Source organism: Nestor notabilis, unplaced genomic scaffold, assembly GCF_000696875.1.
Source record: "Nestor notabilis isolate BGI_N333 unplaced genomic scaffold, ASM69687v1 scaffold8148, whole genome shotgun sequence".
In the NCBI taxonomy this organism is placed as follows: domain Eukaryota; kingdom Metazoa; phylum Chordata; class Aves; order Psittaciformes; family Psittacidae; genus Nestor; species Nestor notabilis.
Genome location: NW_009940528.1, coordinates 4,266 through 26,513, shown reverse-complemented (window position 1 = coordinate 26,513; position 22,248 = coordinate 4,266). Strand labels below are relative to the sequence as shown.

Sequence of the window (22,248 nt, the reverse complement as noted above, 5' to 3'; positions counted from 1 at the left end):
ATAGGTAGAAATGTGGAAGTTAAGAAGTCAGCAGCAGTTCAAATAGTGGAGAAAGAGAAGGTGACTGAAGTGTCCTTGAATAAACTGCTGTATAACATTATTGTTGCAGTAATAATAATTTTTAATAATAATAACAATTGTAATATAGTTACTGTTATTTTTATTACTATTATGATAAAATATCCTAGTAATTAATAACAGAATTCTTATAATAAGGACCAGTGCTGGCCAGAGCATTTGAAAACTGTTTGGCATTCTGGCTTTTATTCTGTTTATGCATTAGTTTACACTGTTATATCTTGATAGATTAACAAATAGAAGAGAAACATACACAGAGAATGAGAAGTATTTTAGTTCTTTAATCTCAGGGTTAGGATCCAAGGGTTTGCTTTTGCAGTAGAATTTCCATGTTTTTATTGGTTTGAATTGAGAAACTGCTGTGGTCTGGTAAGATTCTGAGCTGGTTTTTATTCAAGGTTGGTGGCTTTTTTACCTTTTTTATAATTTGTATAAACTTTCATTCTATTGCACCTTTTTAAGGGTTCTTGTACTCTTTAAATCCGTGGCTCATCTGTTTTTCAAGATTTCAAAATTAAACATACATCTATTCAGCCAAACTACATATGATAGTAGCAAAACTATACTTTAAAAAGTAGAAATGGAAAACAGGAATCACACTATTATCGATTTCAATTTAAATCATGATCCTGAATACCCATTAAGTGGTTTTATCTGTAAGAATTACTCCCCATTAGCATTCAGGGGCTGAGTAAACTGTACAAGAAAATACAAACATTAAAAACCAAAATCAATCAACCAAACAGCAAACAGCTTGGTTTATAAGTAAGTTTAAAGGGAAACTGTGAATCAATTAGATTTGGACAGGATGTGGGAAAGGAAGTTTTACAAGAGCAATAATAGCATGTCTCATAGAGATGGGGCTCGAAAACAGGACAGATGTATAGTCCATGTTTTAAAGCAAGCAGGTACCAGGGAAAGAAAGGGAAAACTATGGAGGAAGGAGGGATAAAGGGACTTCCACTGGGGGGGAAGCAGTCATGGGTAACATGAGCAAAGCCTGGATTTCAGCAGGCATGAGAAAACTTGGAATTCTTAATAATTGGTTCTTCTGCACCCAACTGGAAAAGAACTAGGAGAATATATACTATGGCTATATGCATATAAATATATGGTTATATATATATACTTATAACCATCTTCCTTAAAGTTTTTCTAAGAAGACTTGCAGTATCTCACCTGGAAGGTAGTAACTTCCTGGCCCAAAACTCAACTTCTGGAATAAAAAGCAAGTGCAATGAAAGCAGAGTATTTTCCTATGGGGGTGTTTTCAAAGGAAGAAAGTAAAAAAAATACTGAGAAGTAACAGAGCATCAGTGAATGAACTGTATGTGCTTGATGTGCTAAACACGTTATCAAGCCTTACTAGGAGTTTTCTAACCATAGCGAATATCTTCTGTGATATGAAAATAGAGGTGACGCATGTCACAAGCTGAAGACTGCTGAAATGGAGACCTCAGCATCTATTAAAAGATGACAGCTGAAAACTATATTGCACACTCGTACAACTGTGAATAAAGAAGAGTTGAGTCAGCTCAGAGTTTATTGTTAAGCTAAAATTCCAGTTTTACATAAATATGACAGTCACTAAATTGAGCAAGATACTGTATGTACAGCATATTTTAATGAGGAACTGTATAGAATTTTATTTTATAATAAAAATATTTATGGAGTATCTTGCAAAAATGGCATGGTCAATGTTACTGAAACATATTTCCCTCTCTGCATATTTTCAAAGAGGACTTTAAAAAGGGTCTGTCTTGTGCTTTTCAGTATATCTAAAATTATCTAATCTATTGTATTTTATAGAAGCAAGAACAGTAACAATAAATAGACATGTAGCAACATGGTAATGTGGTGTCCTGAAGGATAAAAACACAAACTCAAAGCAAAGCATCAGAGATGTTTACCTGACAGCTCGGATGGCTGTCTTGAATGTGGGAATCATATCTTCCATAAGGAAGTCGCTACCATCGCCTCTCTCTTCTGCCATGGGTTCCCCTGTTCCTGCATCTGCAAAGCAGGTCGAAAAACAGCTCTGTGAACATCTGACCATGCAGCATTTAGAGGGAGGTCTGGCTCACTAAAGCACTATATAAAGTAAGTGCAATTTAGCAAAGAAACATCTCTTGCAAGTTCCTCTTTCTTGAGGTTCAGCTCCTGAAAAGGTTGTAATAATTCTGCTGGGACAGCTGTAAGACATTGTTTGAGGGATCTCCTCTCAGATTCCAGCATTTTGGAAACATTGGGAACTTTTCTTCCTTTCCAATGCATTTAGAAGTTCCCACTTTTATAAGATTTTAGATAAAGAAATCTTTGCCAAAATTATTTTACATAAGGCTAAAACAGATGTACAAGCTACAGGCCAAGTCCTCCTCCCACTTGCACTGCTCGGAGCTCATGCACCTTCATGGAAGAGAATAATCAATTTTCCAGTGTAGACACCCAGACTACATCCATGGTAGTATGCCCAGTATGCACTGATGGACTGGCACAATAAAGGAGAAACTTACTGGGAGACCATTTCTATGCTATAAGTAAGAAGAGGAAAATGTGTGCTCAAGGAAGCTGAGAGGAAAAATTCCCTATAGTGTTTCATGGACACCCACGGGAAATCTGCTGAGGGGCAGCAGTCATAGGGAGAGTGGGAGGAAGCAGCCGTTGACTCTATAAAGCAAGGTTTTAAGAGATTGCTGTGAGGGTATATTTGAGATGTCTGGACCCAGGCAAATACAGGGCTGGACGCAGTCTAGGAGGGAGCTACCTTAGCATAGCATCCTTGCTGATAAACCAAGCCACAATGGCATGTGCCTTTTTTTGAGATACAGATTCACTTCCCAGTGAGCCCTCTTTTTCCAGGTCAAATATGTTGATTTCATCACTGGCTTTATCTGTTATCAATTGCTCTTTTTATGGAGGGCCATTGTCTTATTCCAAGCATCATGTTGCCTGGACTCCAGCATTCATTTCCTGGGCCTTCCCCAGAAGTGCCATGTAAAACCAGGTGCCAGCCATGCTTGGCCCAGAAAGTCACAAACCTTCAGCAGAAGATGCAGAGGAACAAAGTAAAATGGGGAGAGTAGGGGATGGGTAGAAAGAAATCGACACAGATGGGCTACCTTCTGAGCTTTGCCAAAAAGCGTACGCTTTCATTCGGAATGCAGTGCGAAAACGCTCCTTATTATTCAAGACAACATTCTTAGGCTCTTTTGAAGGACTTTCTTCAATGGCATCTACATTCAGAGGGGTAAATAGCTTTCCTTTAGTATTGGTACCACGAACCCGATCCAAGAGACCCAGCTTTTGGCTACAAAATAAGCAAAAGTAATCATTTTCCTCCTTTGTACACTTTTAACTTGTTTTCATGATGCTTTAAGCTTATAATGGGCTAAATAAATGTTTCATACACAAGGACACTGCTGGGGCTACCATAACACATCAATGTCTTTGTAAGCAACAGTAAGCTCCACAGATAATTAACCGCTTTTTTTGAGCATTTTTTGTACCAATGTTGAAAATGTTACCAGAGGGTCTTTGCTATCCTCTCCATGTAATGTATCACAGTGCTTCAGCTCCTGTAGCATGTCTGCACATTAGATTTGTTATTGAGAAACACCACTACTTAGGCAGTTACATTGTCTAATTATAAGGATGCTTGGCCTTCTCTGTTCAGTGCTTTCTTTAAGTACTGAGTCTATGGGAGGCTAATAAATTAGTAACTCATAGAATGGGTTGGGTTGGAAGGGACCTTAAAGTTCATCCAGCTCCAACCCCTTGCCATGGGCACGGACACCTTCCACTAGACCAGGCTGATCAAAACCCCGTCCAACCTGGCTTTGAACACTGCCTGGGATGGGACAGCCACAGCTTCTCTGGGCAACCTGTTCCAGCACCTCATCACTCTTAGATTAAAGAATTTCTTTCTAGTATCTAATCTAAATCTACCCTCTTTCAGTTTAAAGAAAACCATTCTGCCTTGTCCTATCCCTATACGTCCTTGTAAAAAGTTCCTTTCCAGCTTTCTCGCAGGCCCCTAAGGTCTTCCCAGAGCCTCCTCTTCTCCAGGCTCAACAACCCCAGCTGTATTCAGCCTGTCTTCATAGGAGAGTTGTGCATAGCCAGGAGTAAAATAAAGTCAGATGTGCTGTGAACTAAATGAATTATTAGCAAAACACTGGAAATACATTGCCAAGCAATAACTAGGTACGTAGTAGGGCAGACTACCCAGTTCTCTTCACCATTCACTTTCAGTCATCTCTCACTACATAGAAATTGCGGTGACCTATACGAATTGTAGTAAACTGACACATTTTGTTCCTCTGATGCTTCCTTGCACTGTCCTCTTACAGATACACTGATCAAAGATATTTTTCCTTCGATGACAATATATAGATAGAATTTCATCTACCTGCCACATCTTCCAGCATCAATAACCCTTCTGACAACCTGGTGACTGTAACAGGCTTAAAGGCAATGACTAATGCCAAAGAAAAGAGCAACACAAAAGGAATACGCTATGAAGTCAATCAGCTTATACATGGTCTGAAGACTTTGCAAGTGATAGATGGTATAAATATTATATTTGCTTGTTCACTTTGCTGCTTAAGTATTTGTTAATTGCACATTTGTTAAAAAACTTGGGGCTGTGCCATGGGAAGAAAGCCTGCCTTTTAACCCATTCCTGGACATTGCAATGTGGCACAGCTGTGGGGAGAGGTAAATTGAGCACACATGCTCAAGGGGAAGCTCTGTGAGGGATATGTGTCAAGCAGGTTGAAGGGTGGGAAGGAAGAAGCCACCACAGCTAGCAGGTTTCTGAGAGCCACAGAGGGGAGCAGAGCTGAAGGATGAAGAGTGGTGGTGACCAGAGGAAAGGGATTGCAGAGGTATGCAGAGGTACTTGTGCAGCATACTCAGCTGAAGCCACTAAACTTGCTGGCAGGAGAGGCAAGCGTAGGGAGGGTCCACTGTGCAAGGACACAGCGTGCAAAGATAGATGGAGACTTGTGTGCAGACCCTGCAACGAAGGGTCTCACCCACAGAACTACTTATCCTCTGTTTAAGGAGTTATCTTGGTTAGGTGGATTATTTTTAGTTCTATAATCTCTGGTGTCATTGGTGCACCTCTTTGAAAGAAGCGCCTGTTAATACCTCAGAGTTCTGTCTGTTGCAGTATCGCACCACAATGGAATTTCTTAGGACATTCCTTTTAGAATGATGAAGTTGACATCAAAGACACGTCACAGGTTTCATAAGAGTGCTGCCTCTGGTAGGAATACTGCAATTGACAGCATGCAAAATTCCTGCTCTGGGGCCCTCTACTAACTGTTTCTGATTAATGTTTCCTTGACACAGCAGGTAATGAAATATGGGCTTCCTTATCATAAAAGATGGAAGCACCTTTGTGGAAGAGATTTTTTAAGGCCTTCTGAATTTTCTTGTTGACAACATGACAATACTTGTGAATGCAATTTCTGCAGCCTAGTAAACGTAGACACTTACCCTGTCATTGCATGTATGAAGTGCATATGTGTGTGCAAGTATGGAAGTATCAACTAAGAAGGACTTGCATAAGCATGGAAACACAACTGGTCCTGGTATATTGCCAGAAGATATAAGCATGGATTTGAAGAATTAGAACAGCCTCAGCAGATGGTGTTATTACTTAGACTTTCCCCTAAAGTCATTTCCTGAGGAATTCATGGCATGGGGGGAAGATATAGGAAGTGCAGACAAATGTAGGGAGCAAAAATCAGGGTTTACTTCCTTCTTTGTATAAAAATAGGAGATGTTACCTGTTGACATCTGCAGCAAATTAATCACTACAGAATGTGTAGTGCAGTCTCATGTTGATTCTTAAGAACTTGCTTAAAAAATAGTTTCCATGGTGTTTGCTTTTGGGTTGGGATCTTGATCTGATTGATACACCAAGATGCTCTGAAGGCTGAACTGGTGGTGAGTGCAGAGTTCCACCAAGTGATTTGTGCTCTAACAAGATAGGGAGAAACCTGTGGCCTCTTTTCTGCATCACTTTCACCTCTCTATATCAGAGGCCAGGTTTGAGAGCAGTAGTGCTTTACAAGACAGATGTCTTAACTCTGTGGCATTGCTGTGAAATCTGGATTCTTCAAATACTCAGCTACCATATACAGGAAAAAATACACACAGGAGAAGACCACAGCTAATGAGCAAGTTTTGAAAGTGCATGAAAAATAAAGGTGAGGAAGTGAATGTTGACTGATTGACTCGTGTGTGGTTTTATTTTGGGAAAATAAGTAAGGAAAATAAATTATTATGTCTCATTAGTAATAAAATCAAAGTTTGAAAGAGGAATTAGTTTCAAGAAGGATGGTCAAGAAAAGTGGAATCATGGAATCACTGAAAAGGATTTCAATGCAAAGAAATGCACCAAAAGTCTAGCTGAATGATGACAGTGTCAGCCAGGCAGTATAAACTGATGGGTGTGAAGATGTTAGTGAGTCTGAGCTTGTGAAGTCTTCAATGTGAAGAAAAGAAAGTTAGAGCATACTTGGCACGGTGGTGAAATAAGCTACAAGAAGGAAGAAACTGAAGCCGTTTTAGAATGAGTAGATCCAGTCAGTGATAATAAAATGAAGAGAGTTTTCTTTAGGTCTGAAAAAGTTGTCTGTATAACAGGCTTCTTATGGAGATCACTTTTTCCTAGTGGGGGTATTCAACTGGTCACTAATGACTCTCAAATGAAAGGGAAGACTATAGTCCACCCATTCTGCAGGATTTCAAGATTGAACATCTTGAATGAAGAGCTTCTGGAGAGAACCTCCAGGACAAGAAGGATGAAATCTAGCAGTGAACCTTAGATGATTTCCTCAAAGGCAAGAGGTGGTCACATAGTACACACTGGCTTAGAGCAATGCATTATATGTCACAAGATTTGGTGTAGTAACCCTAAACAACACAGAGAAGTTCTCAAGGGAAGAATATATTTAAGGAAGACAACTTGAAAGATGAAGAAGCAAAAAAATAGGTGTGACAGAAGATTGTTATTGCTTATAAAAAGCAGTTTAATACTATGTTAGAAGATAGTTGTTATTACATATGGCCTCTGACTTTCTCTCCAGAAACTTGCTTAGTCCTTCAAAATACATACCCAGATCTCCCAAATTTTGCCCCTTAAAACTCCTGTAATAACTGCCTTCCTTACCAAAAGACAAGAAAGCATAAAGTGCATTGCAAGGATCTATAGGGATCAGACCAGCAGGAAAAGGGTAATGGATGATGCAAATTATCCAAAACACCAATCTTGAGGATTTTATTTTTTTTCAGTGTAGGACAGAAATCTCTGCCATGAAGCTATACAGGAATAGGAGTGATCAAGATTTTATACCCTACTCACAGATCAAAACAGATCAATATATTCCTCTGCATTCAGCACAAAAAACTACTTACTTCCAGTGATATTTTCCACTGCTTATGTAGGCACACTCATTTATGGTTGTTTTTGGAGGGGAGGTGTTTAAGGTAGATAATATCAACCAAAAGCATTCCCAAATTCTCTTTCTAGGGGATTTCTCAGCTTTCCTTGTTGATAAGTGTTAGTTTAGGAACAAACTGTTGTCCCAAGACTGTTGCTTGAGCATCCTAGGTTGCTCATCTGATCTGTCTTAAACTATTTAAAATGTTAAATGTCCTGTCTAAGATTAATCTCTTGATCTCCTTCTCTAAGCAACCTACAGTGCAGTTCAGCTCCATTTCACTTTGGGATGACTTTACAGTTGGGAAAACTTGTCTCCTATTATTAACTACAGAAAGATCTAGATGAGAAGTCATTTAAAAAGCAAGTATCCAGTCTAAGTTAAAGTTATCTGAGCTGAAGCCTTTCTCATTAATTGAATCCTGATAATTAACCCTTAAAGTAACATTCAGATTCATAACAGTATGTTTATGCAATAGACAATTGAGTTCATATCCAGGCAGCCAGAGCAGTGGAATCATCAGAAAATAATTCATCAGTTTCACATGAAAAAATACAACAATATATTGTATACAGAAAAAAAACCAAAACAAAACCCAAGCTTCTTTCCAGATAATGAGTAGCTGTCATCAGAAAAAGAAAATAGACTTTATTCTCAATTCCAAGGGATGAAATCTGGGTCTGCTGGGGTTTTTGTTTTCATTGTGCTGCTTAAAAAAACTTAGGAAACATTTGCTCTCATGACACAATCTCCTTCATTAAAACAGCATGCTCATGGCTCGGTCTCAGAGTATGAAGCATGCGCAGATCACATCATCCTTCATGAGAATGGCTAGGACAGTGGTTCCCACCCACAGGGTCATGTACTGCTGCTTGTCTTTCAGGCTTCTCCTACTGATATTATCTACTCTTTCTCCCATTGGGACAGTGGTTTGACTTTATTTGGCTTCCTTACAGTCAATAAAGTGTGATTCCCGACTTCCAACGCAGTTCCAGAAACGAGGGGATTCAAATGTACCCCAAATATGCTGATAAAAGTGCAGGGTAGGTTCTCTGACTAGCTTGGATATGTTGCCATTGCTTGTCTTGCATGCTATTGCATCCTCTCCCTTGGAGGGAATAAAAATTTTCCCTAAACCTTTATGTTTGAATTTGAGTCCCAGAATGAAAGCTGCTTAACTCTGTGTAGATACAGACCTCCATAAGGGGAGGAAGGCAGAAGCAGTGCAGACAGTTTGGCTTGAAAGCTTCGTACCTAAAATAAAATTCAGCTCTCAGATTCTTGCTCTCCAAGAGCAGTGGGAATGATTTTGGACCATCTGAGAGATGAATTTGGTGGCTGGATATACAAGACATGGCTGGCTTCTGCAGCAGATGTTTTTCTCTTGTTCAAAATAAAGAGTGGGAACCACTGAACTAGAAATACTTTTCTGGAAACAGTCATGCAAGGAAATAATGCAGTTACATCCCATCATGCAAGCCAGATACTCTCCTCTCTGTGCTTTGCCTAGTATTGGAGTTTCATAAACAAATGGTACATGTATGAGAAGAAAAATAATGAATTAATGCTAACAGTGAATCAAACACAGCCCTCTTCCATGTATTTACCATTCTCTCCTAACAAAGGCTAATAGCAACTAAGAAACTTTTCCATATTGCTTGAAGTTTAGCTAATCACTAGATGTAGTTGGTCTTAAGTAACCGGAAGCAAAAGGCAGTCATGCTTACTCCAATATTGTACTACATTATCAGCTGTACTTATATGAGAGAACGTAGCTTTGGAAAATCAAGCATTCTAGATGAGATTTCCAGAAGTATTCTGCTTTGAACTATTCCAAATAGATCAGCACAAAACTAACATTATGATGGCAGCCATGAATCCTGCAGTGAACACATTCAACTGATCTGAGAGAGTCCATGAGTTTTCTTAATATAAACCAAAAAGCATTCTACACTTCCGAGGTACTGTTGAACTTTGGCCAATTGGCTTTCCCTTTTACCAAGTAATATTCTTTGCCATAGAGAGGATCTCACAAAAATGTTCAGTCTCAAAATAATTGAGTACTACTTCTTGACAACTGATGTCTTTGTTTAAAAAGGTACTTTGCACCCTGAATCTTGAGGTCTAAATTTGCACGTTTCTAATGTCTGAGGAGGAAATATCCCTTTTCAGCCATGCAGTTTTGACCCCCCCACTGGTGTATGTCCTCATTGGTATTTAAAAGCAGGCATGACTCTAAATCCAAACTCACCTATCATCCAGATTATTTGCCCAGAAACATTAACACAAGTCCTAACCTGGGTTCAACTTTGATGCCCTTCAGAAAGAGAAAGAGCCCTTATGTACACTAAAGGCCTTTGCTTAGCCCCTCTTCTCATCCACACTTTCTAAAATGATTGGAAATGGGTAAAAATAAACAATGTCACATAAATCCATGGGCAGCATGATCCAAGTTTGACTCTTTGTGAAAACAGGATGGATATTTTATTTTGATGGATGCAGCCAGCAATATAGGTAGAAACCACACGGATGTTGACCAACTCTTTATTTTGCAGTGAACATATCTCCATGTATCAACCAGTAGAAGGCAAAACGAACTGCAAAATCAATGTCTCTTGAATATTTTGCATGGCCAATCATGCAGTGGAAAAATGGAGTGCTTCACTAGCAGCTCTCCAAAAGCTGAAGAACTTCAGCTGGAAAAGCTGAATTGTGTGTTGATGATTTCATGTTTGTGAAATGAAGTGGGAAAGAGAACAAAAAGCTGAAGTTGAATGATAGCAAGATGTTGGTGTGGAGTAGAATAAAATGCTTGACAGTTTAGTCAAAATATTATTTCTGATGATATGTCTTTCAGATTCCTGAAGCATCACAAATTATTTCTATGTCTCTCTGCAGGAAAATAAAGTTCTTGCCCCACATTTTAGGTCACAGTTCAGCAAGATATTTAAGCATGTCACTAACTTTATTCAGATGATCAAAAGCATCCACTTGTTTTCCATTTGCTGAACCAGAACCTGCAAATACACATGCGGAGATGTTGTTCTACTGAACTCAGATGCAAAGTAACTTGCATGAATTTGTGTTGGCAGGATTGGGACTGCATAAGGAATGTTATTTAGCTCTTATAGTATATTTTTCTTACAGTAAATTTCTAAATTATTTGCAGAGTAGGTTAGTATCATTCTCATTCTACGGAAACAGAGAAAAGCACTTGTTTCTAAGCAGGTCATTGGCAGAGCCAAGATTATATCCATGTTTTCTGAACAGCAGAACAATGAACTATCTGCAAGGTCATGCAACTTCATTTTTATGCTTAAATAACTTTTCAGTCTTATTGCCCCTTTTTATGGTGGTTAGATGAACTACTGTAGTAAAAACAGAAAGTGCAGGCAGAGAATGGCATGCAAGAAATATGAAAAGAGTAAGGCTCGATTGTTACTTGAATGTATATACCTAAGTTTTCTTGTGAGGCTTGATCCAAAGAATGACTCCCTACTAAACATGACATTACTGTAAAGTGAAGAAAAGTTATTAAGATGAGACGTTAATGATCACCCATGAAAAGCTCTATGAAAAAGAATGGGAACAGCCTTTCATTTGTAGTTAATGTAGTGTGCAGATCAGAGTGGGTTTTTACTCCTTCCTGTTTTGGGCAGAGATATTAAGAAAAAATGTTGACAGTGAAATTTTCCACCTTGAAAAATATGATTTTATTTTCATTATGCTGTTACTACTGGCAATACAAAAATGCACAACATTATATGCACTCTTTCATACTCAAATAATAGGAAGGATTAGATTTCATGGGGTTCTAGGTTATGGCATTGATTAAGGAAGAAAAAGCCAGTGGCATATCTGGCATGAAGTCAGTAAACTCCTCACCAGTGAGCAATGACTAACACAACCCCAGTTCCTCCTGGTTCAGGGTACTATAGAGGGCATGCAGGGAAAATATTATTCTTGAGAGAGCAGCATCAGGTGTACCACTTCACTGCTTACAGAACCCAGCCTACTGTTTAGCCGAAGGGTAGCCCAATGTGCTTTTCATCCTATCACACACCTTCACAGTTTTAGTTTAAAGGGAGCTTCAATAAAACCTTGGGCCGCTGCCAAACTTTAATTGGCTTTCTACTAGCACAAGTCCTTCCCTGCAGACTTGCCTTGGGATCCAGCTTCTGAAATGGACTCTTCCACTCTGTTGTCTCCCCTGTGTTTTTCCCAAATGGTCTAAGAACTACAAGAAGCTGTATCTAGCTGTGACTTTGTCATGATGCCAACTCCTGCTTCCAAAGATTGATCCTAGGAGGATCTCTCAGAGACTTCAACTCTATTACTGTGGAGTTCCTAAAGAGCCTTCACACCACTGAATAGAAACCCTGATACTGAAAGCGCCACCCATCCTCAGATTTTCAGACAGAAAGGCTGTATTTTTAGTTTATTAACCATTTAATTTTCCTGGCTCTTCTGGGCAAGCTTTGGACCAATTCTTCTCTCTCCTTTGTCAATCACCATTCAGACAAAGTAGTATATTAGCACAGCTTTCCCATTAGTACTTAACTGGTGCAAGAACCTGGAGACTGAGTGCACTCATGGGCTGTTCTCTCCAGTAGGACTGTGTTCCCTTATTGCTCATTTATTTCAACAGAGCCTTAAACACAAACTGCAATGAAGTATGAGTAATATTTTCTATACTAAATCACTGTAGGAGGAAAATGATTTTTTTTTTTAATTATCTGGTCTGTAAATAAGAGTTTTATGAAAGATGGGAGGTGGTACTGTCAAAACAACCAGATTTTATGGCTCAGTCCCATGTCTACTGAAGTCAGTGGATGCTCCCACAAGCACCATCATTTGTCTGTTTACCTGGAGGGCTTCCAATCCCTTTAATTGAATGCTTACTTCCACAAACACATTCGTGCTAACAGGAAGGCTCTAATGCAGGTTTACTGATTATTTTGCTGAAGGTTATTATATATGTCACAACATAAAATCAAGATATATCCAGCTAGAATAAGGGGCCTCGGGATTACAGTTTTACAGATTTTGAGCTGTGAGTCATTCTTTTCCATTTTTAATCCAGTGCGTCAACATAAAATGACTTCTTCTACTGACCTTAAAGAGACACTAACTCAGAAGCTATTCCACCAACTGTTCTGCCACTGCAGGTGCAGGAGCTTCTCTAGCGAGGCTGTGACCAACAGCAAACTGCAGCAATCATTCACTTGCCTATTTTTAATCTGCTGCTGTATCTGAGTCAGAACACGATTTGGCTTAATGTATGGAGTTACATCCTCAGAAAGGATTTTAGCTCCTAAGCTCTCTCCTGCATATTAAACAGCAAACTTCAGCTGCTGCCAAACTGGAGATGGCTAAAATCTTCAGACATATACATTAATACAACTGAGCTTGCTCATGACTGTTTAGCCTGGGCATGTCATGGATGTACAGTACTCAAGATTCATAGGGGTTCACAAACTAGGTAACTCCCATACAGGCAGTGTTTGAAGAGGAGCAGGTTAGCACATGATGATGGTGGCAGGAGGAGGAAGACATCTCCCAATAATTCAGCACTAGGACACTTGCCTGTATAGTAAGAAAACTTGGGATAGGTTTTTCTTTTCTGTTTGAACCCCAAAAATTCATAGCAGAACAGCAAGTGTGAATGGTTTTTTCTACCCTTCCTTTATTGAAGCTGTCATGTGTTGTATGAAATGTTTAAAAACAAAAAGAAAAACGTAACTTTTCATCAGGACAGGGTCTGGAACCCAGGCTTGAGCACTGACTAACAGCTTCCAAATTTTGCTACAATTCCTGCTTTTTTTCTCTGTGCTGTAAATGTGGATGCAAATAGAAACAGCTTAAGCACAGGTCTGAGGAACTATTCATCCTTTTAATTGCTATTAACTTTCATCGTGGGTGATCCATTGGTAGCAATTTAGCATTAAGTGTTACATGTTTTCAGCCTAAGAAGTTGAATTACTTTATGTGCTTTTAAATCTGCAGCTTAGCTGAAGGGGTTATAAATACATCATTTCCATCTGAGACCTTGCAGGTTGACTGGCAATGACTGCTCTGCTGTAGTCTTGAGTGACTGACCAGTATTAGGATTGATGATTCCTTCATTCTCTCTGCTTATAAATTCCTCTAAAGTGATTAGAAACTTTCCCATCTGTTTCAGCAGTGGTGGGACGAAGGCCTCAAACTAATGTATCTTTTTTAGTACTGCCAGAGAGATTGACTATGCTGCTGATCCATCTTAGCACATGGTGAATTGACACAGACTTGATCCCTTACATGGCAACATTGCTCTGTACAGGACTGTTAAACAATAACATGAAGCAGAACTTTAAAGTCATTCCAGAACAATCTGGATGTTAAATCCTGGGTTTCTGGCATGGATCAGGAGAAATATAGACTATGATTAATCATAACAAACAATAAAGCTGTTTACAGACAATCAGCAAGCAACACTGCATTTATATGATTAGTATTTTAGCTGTGTTGTTAAATCGGGAAAAAAAGCAAGCAATTAGGAAATGGATTGGTTAATCATTTTTAATGACTACCTGTGATGTTAGTAGCATGTTTTGCTTAACAGCTCATGAATCCACAAAGAACCATTTAACCTGCATCCTCCAATAACTGTTTTAAAACAAGGCTATTATAATGGCAACTACGTACCTGGCAGTACCATCCAATTGCTCTTTCCTTTTATAGAAGAGAAGAAGCATCAGAAGAAAACAAGGAGAGAAGAATTACATAATAAATTCAGCAGATTTTTTTTAACATAAATTACAGATCTATTGCTAATAGCTTATACCTCTTAGTTCTATGATAGCAGAATAAAAGCTACATTCTCAACTGGCCATAAAGCAAAGAAAGTGACATAGGTTCCTGAAACCAATCTGTGCTGCTTAGACTAACAATCAAGTCTTTGGTGAGAAGTAAACTCCATTTCCCTCTCTCCCAGGACCTTATTTGCAAAGCACTTCTTAAATTTCAGGTCACATTTGAATCACAGAAGAACCTACATACAAAAACCAAGCTCGAAGTCACAGTAATGAGTCTAGACTCCAGGCGAGCCTGAGAATTATTCCCTGAACAAAACCTGAGGTCAAGAAACCCTCTAGGAATGACTTTGTAATGGATAATGTGGGAATAGACAGAGAAGGGGCAAAAAAGAAGCCTTAATTAAACATTTGTGGTGTTTTTTTCTTAAGAAATTTCCTTTTTGACATAGGTGAAATCAATCCTAAAGAAATATATTGTGAATATAACAAAGCGATAGCATTTCTTATTTGCCCTTTGTGAAGGTAAGAGCCTGACACGCTTTTGCAAGTCAGTTTTGAGCAGCAGCTAGAACTGCAGTATTAGTTCATTGAGCACAACTTATACATGAAGACCTCTGTTTGAGCCGAGCAGCAGTTTCAGGGCACTTTCTTTTTTCCAGAATGAGGCATAACAGCAAGTCCAGAATGAAAGTTTAAGCATAAACTCGGGTAAATAATGCCCCTTATTAGCTGATAGTCTATAGCTAAAAGTCTTGGTTTTCATAGGGCCAACATTTTAAAACGTTAAGACCTCAAGGTGAGGAAGGTGCCTGTTTGAAAGACAAGAAAAATTAGGATCAGTCTCATATCCATAAACATATGAGTATCCATTAAGTCTGAATGTATTTATGTATGGAATGTTTTCCACTGAACTCAGAAGTGATGATTAAAAGAAAACCATGACCCCAACTCCCCAAACAAGTTTTCTTGCAAACCTTCAGTTAATAGTTTCAGTGGGAGACAGTTTTAAACATGCTTTGGCTGTCCTCCACTGAATTATCCCCTTGAGCAATTGGTATTGACAAAAGACAAGCCTTTAACAAGCATAAATGATGTTCATATGCCATGGTCACCTCTGTGAACAACACAATTCTCAGGCCTGTTGATTTAAAGAAGGAAAAGCAAGATTTTTCAGCATGGCTCATAACTTAAAATACACAACTGCATCATAGAGGGTGTGAGAAGTACAGGCACTTCTGAAATCCCGGGATAAAACTTTATCAGTAGCAAAATTACAGAGGGAGAAATTGAGATTTCCAGGGCAACAAACTCCTGAATCTTACAAATGGAAGCTGATGGTGAGGCAGCCTTCTCTGTATAATGCCAGCATGAGAACCACTGATGAAGTAATCCACGTGCCCCTATTACATCCCACCAATGGAAGGGAGAAGAAATCCAGAAGAATCCGGAAGCCAAAAGCATGTCTTTCATTCTCAGCAAGGAATTTAACTGGCAGCTACTGGTTAGTTACGAAAGCCTCACTGATGTATATAAAGTCTATGTTTCCTGTCCTTTTACTTCACAGAAAATAGGGAGGTGGACAATGCACTTACCTGAAAAATGGAAATGATACAATTGATTCATAAAACCTCCAGGTAGCAACTAGATCAATCCTGTTGGGGTTAGTAGCATAGTATCTCCAGGCAGCCTGAATTACCAGGGAAAGGAAATAATTAGTGTTAGGTGAAGCTATTCCCCAAGCTGACAGCAGCCAGATTGTTTCAAAGAACATAACAACGCACCTGAATAATTATCTAGAGATTAGTTCCTAATCAGCCATAACAAATGAGTGTCACTATATGGAAAAATTATTGACACTGGATTATGATATGGGAGGGCTGTTAAAGGAAACAGGACATGGACAGAACTACCACCATCAACAAGACATGACATTTGACTAAACTTGTTTTATTCTCCTGTCTGGTGTATCTAAAAGAGCTTCAAGCACTGCTGGACTTGTCCACTATTTCTGGCTTAAGCTAGTTTACCATCTAGAGTATCATCACAGGAAATTTTGCTGAGCAATTTTCTATTTCAGCATTTAGCTCTAATCAAACTTCTCTAAGCACATACCTAAAAAATACTGTAGCTATATTAGCTCCTGCTAAGTGGAGATGCTTTAATTTAAAAGGTGAATTCAATTCACAGCTCATCCCTGCAGCCCATTCTGTTTGCTAACGAGTGGTTTTAATGAGAACAGCATAACACGCCACTCAGCCTGTTTCTTCTGAGGGCTGGCTTGATCCTGAGCAGTCCTGAACAACAGCGCTTCCATCTGATATTACAGATTCTCTCTCTGTCCCTCTGTGGAAATGCTGCCATTTACTTCACTGCCACCAGTGTGTGCTCCACACCTAAAAGTAACTCCTGTCAAATTTGTCAGCCCCTGAACTAGTAATTTTAAGCTTCTTTTTCTGAATTGGTAGCAAAGGCCATAACTGAGATCCAAGTGAGCTAAGGAGTCTCTTCCCATTGAACCCTCTGATTGCCCAGTGACATAACAGAAGCTCCAGGGGGTGTTTCAGTTTTTACAACATACTATTTACATCATTTGCCTTGATTGAAACAGTCACTGTCTATTGTGTTATTTGTACTGCTGTTTTCATACCAATAACAACACAACTTTGTTTGCACATAAAAGCACCCTCTCAAGGGAACTGACAAAACCTGGATTCTGGAAAGAATATGTTTTCGACAGCTTGTTTTCTGTGATTTCGTGGCGCTAATGCAGAAGTTGGTTGGTTTCCAGAAGCTGGAAGATGAGAAAAGACACTAAAGACACTGTAGAGGCTGTTTTTCTGAAATATATTCTAGGAATTGAAAGATTCCTCAGAAACTGCAAGGACCTCTGGATTATCTCACTCTCTGTGAAAAAAAAACCCTAACTTTTCTACAAACACAGCTTCTCACCTCCTGCAATGGGAAATGAGAATTCGGGAAGGGGGGAAGTGGTGGCCCTTGTTAACATGATGTAGCAGTCTTCATACACAACACTTTCTCAAGGAGGGGATAAGTGGTTGCAAACCTGGATGAGTTCAGCTGCTGGCTTTCTTCTTTTCTCAAAATGCTTTTGACGATGTTGCTCCTGGACCTTCAGTGCCAGCCCTGAGCCCAGAATGCCCTGAAAGCATAGAGGGATGCAAGAGTTTAGGTATTTCTTACTCAGAAAAGAATGGATTAATGATGAGAGGAAACAGGCCTGTGGCTGGAGATGGAGATGGCTACAGGGAAGCTTTGTGAAGTGCAGCATGCCATTCCCATTGCTCTGCTCATGAGACATAAAGGTTGCCATGATCGTCTCAAGGACCACAGGCTACACCAAATCATCTTAAGGTCCTCAACAGGTTTCTTGAATGTCTACTGCCTTCCAAGCTGGAGGCATGCAGCTGGTTTATTACTTTCCACTCAGGGTAGAGTGAAACTTCGCTTGTGTGATAAAAGAGCTATGCTAGTCATACGCTGGATTTGGGTGTGTGGGACTTCCCATCCTCTGTGAAATTCTTTCTATGTCTTGATGTAAAGGAAAAATATCCTAAAATCTGGACTTGGGATGGTTTCTGTTGCTACTCAGCCCATCTCACCCAGATCTCGTCTCACTCTAACCTGAGGACTTCGCAGACAAGGCAAATATCTGGTCAGCTAACACAAGAAAGCAGATATACTTTCAAAAGTAATTTAGAGATAATTCCTTAAGTAGCCAGAGGAGGATTCACCTGGCTAGGTCAAAAATACCTGTACTGCCATCTGCTATCTAAATTCCCTTTAATCTTAGTAGTGGGTAGAAATGGCACTTCCATGCTGGTGTCAGAGATCTTTTCTAGGATTATTTCCCTAAACAGTTGACATGAAATGCTCTGCACAGCTGCACTGGTTATAAAGGATGACCACTGGTCTGTGATGATTACTCACATGTAGATCTCCAGCTTGCAAGCCTTTAGAGCTGGGTAAGGTGGACTCAACCCTAATTCTTAAAACAGGCCCCAAATCCTTTAAAAATACATCTTGTGTGGCTATGTCAGTACCAGTAAACTAACCTGGGCCAGGATACAGGCTCATGAAACACCCTGTGACTGCCCAGGCTGTTCACTTGCTGGATCAATTTTGTCCTGTGCCAAGTAGCACTGTCTCAGACAATGCCCACACATGGTTCAAGGAGTATTGGTATATCATATTCCAATAGGCTGTATGCAAAGTTGGGAAGAAAGGAGTTTAATTTACTGATCTAGACCAGCTCAAGTGTCTGAATCACGTCTTAAAAAGGGATTTTGATTCCACTGGCAGTTTTAATTACCTTCATATTGCAAGTGTACAGCAGTGGGCTGTGGCTAAGAGAGGAGGGGGAAGGTACTTACTGCAGGAAGAGCAAAGAAAGACACTCCAATGAGAGAGAAAGTAGCTGCAATCAGCCGTCCCTCCCATGTTTTGGGGGTCTTGTCGCCATACCCAATTGTAGCGAGGGTGATCTGTGGGTAGAATGACCAGGACTTTCCATAAGAAAAACAAAGCCAACAGCTCTGCTTTAAATGCCACCATGAAACCTGCATAGCTCATTTAGCTCTGTGGGTGCTCGTGCAGCCTCCTCAAGTAGGATCTTGATGATGGGCCAACCAATTATTTTAATGGCATCGTCGTCCAGAGGTGTCGCAACAGGGAGAGTGGATTTAGTCCCAAAGCAGCTCCCTCTCTAGGGTGCAATTGCTGAAAAGGAACTCTATGTGACATTCCATGTGGAGTGAGTTTCCTGCCCACCATCAGAGCACAGTTAGGAATGGGGCTTGGCAGTTAATAGCTTGCAAGTAAGTTGTGAAAACTTGCTTCTTTCCTCTATGATTGCTCATTTCCAACTACGTACTTTTTCACACCAGTGAGAATCTACCTGAATGTACTGGATATGAAAGGATAAAAAAAATACCCAGGTGTTCTATGCAACATTTGGGACCTTTTGATTAATACTGGGGGGAGGGATCTTGCCATTTATGAGTGAACTACATCAAATAAAAAATAAGCTACTGAAGTTTAGTCGCAGCATGTTATGGACTTCCCTAACTAATGGTAGCAAAGCAACATGAATTCTGTCTACCAGGTGGCAGGAATATTTTGTGATGAAATGAGCAGTGGTGCAAACCAATACTCCACTCTTCATCAGAAGAGGCAAGAACAGATGTATCAAAGGTCCCTCTTGCTCAGTATTCTACCACCAGTACCACACCCTGAGTGATTTTGGGGTATGCATGTTAAGACACAAGAGACTTGTTGAGTTATCCTTTCCAGAAACATTTTTCTACTTCCTGTATCTGAATCCAGAGACATTCTCAGTCACTGGTTCTTTATAGACCAAACTTGCTTGAGTGTCTACCAATACTGCCCAAGCCTTTGATACACTTTGGTAGCCCAACAGAACACTCCATTGGTTTTGCCATTTTCTGAGAGATGTAGCTCTTACAGGCGGGATACTGTCATGAGACCAAAGTTTCCCATAGGCATATGTTCTACCAGTGAAGTTATACATCAAAAGACACCCATCTAAAAGAGTAGTTTCCCAGAAACCAGCACAGACTGATTTCTGAAGGAGGTTTAAGCACCTAAGGGCCTTTGAGGGAAAATCAACAGTGTTATAAGTTCTGCTGATTGGTTCTAAGGGCATCCTTACTCTGGTAATGTTATGGTGAAAGTAACATGTCTCTCACCCCAGAATAGCAGCACTACTGTGATCCCCAACATCAATATTTTATCTTATCTTGGTTAGGAAGTTTTTAGATAAGGTATTTTTGGAGTCACTTACCAGCCCCCACCACAGTGCATCTGCATAAGTTTCAAACTCTTCCTTCATCTCCACCCCATTAGCATCCTTTTCAGGAACATCTTTTTCAACCAGATAAACAAGAAACGAGGATAGGATGAGTGTCAGGAACCCGATGTACCAAGCAGTGATGAGCTCCTGCAAAAGAAACAGATGGACAATGGAGGGGCTAAAAACAGCCTCAATACCCACTGAGGCAGAGTAAACGACAGGAGAAGCATGAAGCTGATAACAACAGAGCTGTTGCTGCTGCTTGATCGCAGCCCATGACCAGCCCAGCTCAGCATTTACTGGGAAATAATGCAGAGATTGACAAGAATTAGCCCATAATTCCTGGGCATGTTCCTTGGGAACAGCTTGGAGCAATCTGTAGTTACAGTCCTCCGTAAAGTTGGGTTAAGGGCTCAGCTGCACCCGTGATGCAGGGTGCTGCAGGGCTCTGTCACTGACCTTGACTTTTCTCATTCTGGCTGCCCTTAGGCTTGATCAGTCTTGGCAAGCAAATCAGCAGCTCTGCCCGATCCCTACTTCCAGAGAGCCAAGGCTGCAGAATGTACCAAAGCAGGTTCCACCATGAATTGTATTTTCACCATGAATTAATGCAATAAGAACAGACCTTGAAAATCATCTGTGTGAAAAAAACCCTGAGCCTCCTTAGTTTAGAGACAGTGACTAAAGTAGAGTGTGAGGCTAAACCCACTGAGGTGGGAGATGCAGCAACCCCAGTTAAAACCCCAGCAATGTCTGAAGCAAAGCAGAAACGTTTTTGGTGAAGGTCTTCAAAAGTGGGTAAAAAGTCAATATTCCACTTCCTTTCATTTTCTGAGAACTGCATTGAAATAAAATAAAATAAAATAAAGTAAAATAAAATAAAGTTGTAGTTGAGAATTTCATAATTGAGTCTTAAGATAAGCCAGCGAGAAACTGGGTAGTTTCTGGTGTGCAGCCACAGAAGGATATTTGTTGGCTAACCTTGTTTCTTCAGTGTCTCCAGTGAAGCCTTAAGCAAATTTTAAGCAATGGCTCTGGCACACAGACTTCATCCATTATCTGAGTTTCCCAAGAAACATTTTTGACATAAGTGTTTATGTGCCACCTGTCTTGTAGCAAGTTTATATGGGGAAGAAACAGAAGTTGGTATGAAATGAAGCCGGGTTGGGTACCCCTATCAGCCACTACAAAGAAGCAAAGTCTAATTATTGAATGCCATTCATGGGTAAGAAAAATCAGTAGGGAGCACAGAGGATATGCAATTTTCCTACACCCTGTGCAGATGAGAGATCGCATCTAGAGGATTTTTATGCAGATAGCTCTTAACTTGTAATAATGTTTGGTGAAAATACCAGAACACAATGTATCTGTCTGGTGCGAGACAGGATGTGTCTGAGTATAGCATCAAGTTAATGCCATTCATGGGTAAGAAAAATCAGTAGGGAGCACAGAGGATATGCAATTTTCCTACACCCTGTGCAGATGAGAGATCGCATCTAGAGGATTTTTATGCAGATAGCTCTTAACTTGTAATAATGTTTGGTGAAAATACCAGAACACAATGTATCTGTCTGGTGCGAGACAGGATGTGTCTGAGTATAGCATCAAGTTAGACAGAGAGAAGATGATTTTAGAAATATTGTCTGTCTGGGTTCACACTGTGTGCATCTTTGTATTGTCTGACCCGTGCTTCCAAAGACAAATTATACCAGTGGCTCCCTCTGACACTACATTTCTGCTAACCAGCCTCTTTTCATCCCTTCGGAGTCCTGCTCCCTCTGTTGATCAGACAAGCCTGAGAAGCCACTACAAATATATTGCAACTACAGAGGCATTTCTGTCAGACGTTTCAACATGCTTCACCGTTAAAGGGATGTCCTTGCTCTCATTCAGTGTAATGGAAAAATTCTTGGTGTGATGACTGTGGGAATGAATGCTCTTTCATCATTTCCCAGCACCACTATTGAGTATAGAAGGATAAAACATGGGACAGAAATGGTTCAGAGGGTGGAGGAGGGAATAAAGCTGAAAGAACAAAACTATTGCTTGAAGTACCGGACATCATCCCAAGACCCTGCCATACCTATGACTC

At 40.0% G+C, this 22,248-nt stretch overlaps 1 protein-coding gene across 1 annotated transcript in view; it reads right to left on the bottom strand.

The window, feature by feature from the left end:
* KCNQ3 (potassium voltage-gated channel, KQT-like subfamily, member 3) overlaps positions 1-22,248 on the bottom strand; it is a 32,037-nt gene that overhangs the window by 5,800 nt on the left and 3,989 nt on the right. Inside the window, exons 4-10 of the mRNA XM_010020404.1 lie at positions 20,148-20,303; positions 18,718-18,828; positions 17,391-17,486; positions 15,919-16,013; positions 14,217-14,243; positions 3,198-3,385; positions 1,989-2,091 (exon numbers count right to left, since the gene is read on the bottom strand). Coding sequence (XP_010018706.1) covers positions 1,989-2,091; positions 3,198-3,385; positions 14,217-14,243; positions 15,919-16,013; positions 17,391-17,486; positions 18,718-18,828; positions 20,148-20,303 — 776 coding nt within the window. The remainder of the gene's footprint in view (positions 1-1,988; positions 2,092-3,197; positions 3,386-14,216; positions 14,244-15,918; positions 16,014-17,390; positions 17,487-18,717; positions 18,829-20,147; positions 20,304-22,248) is intronic.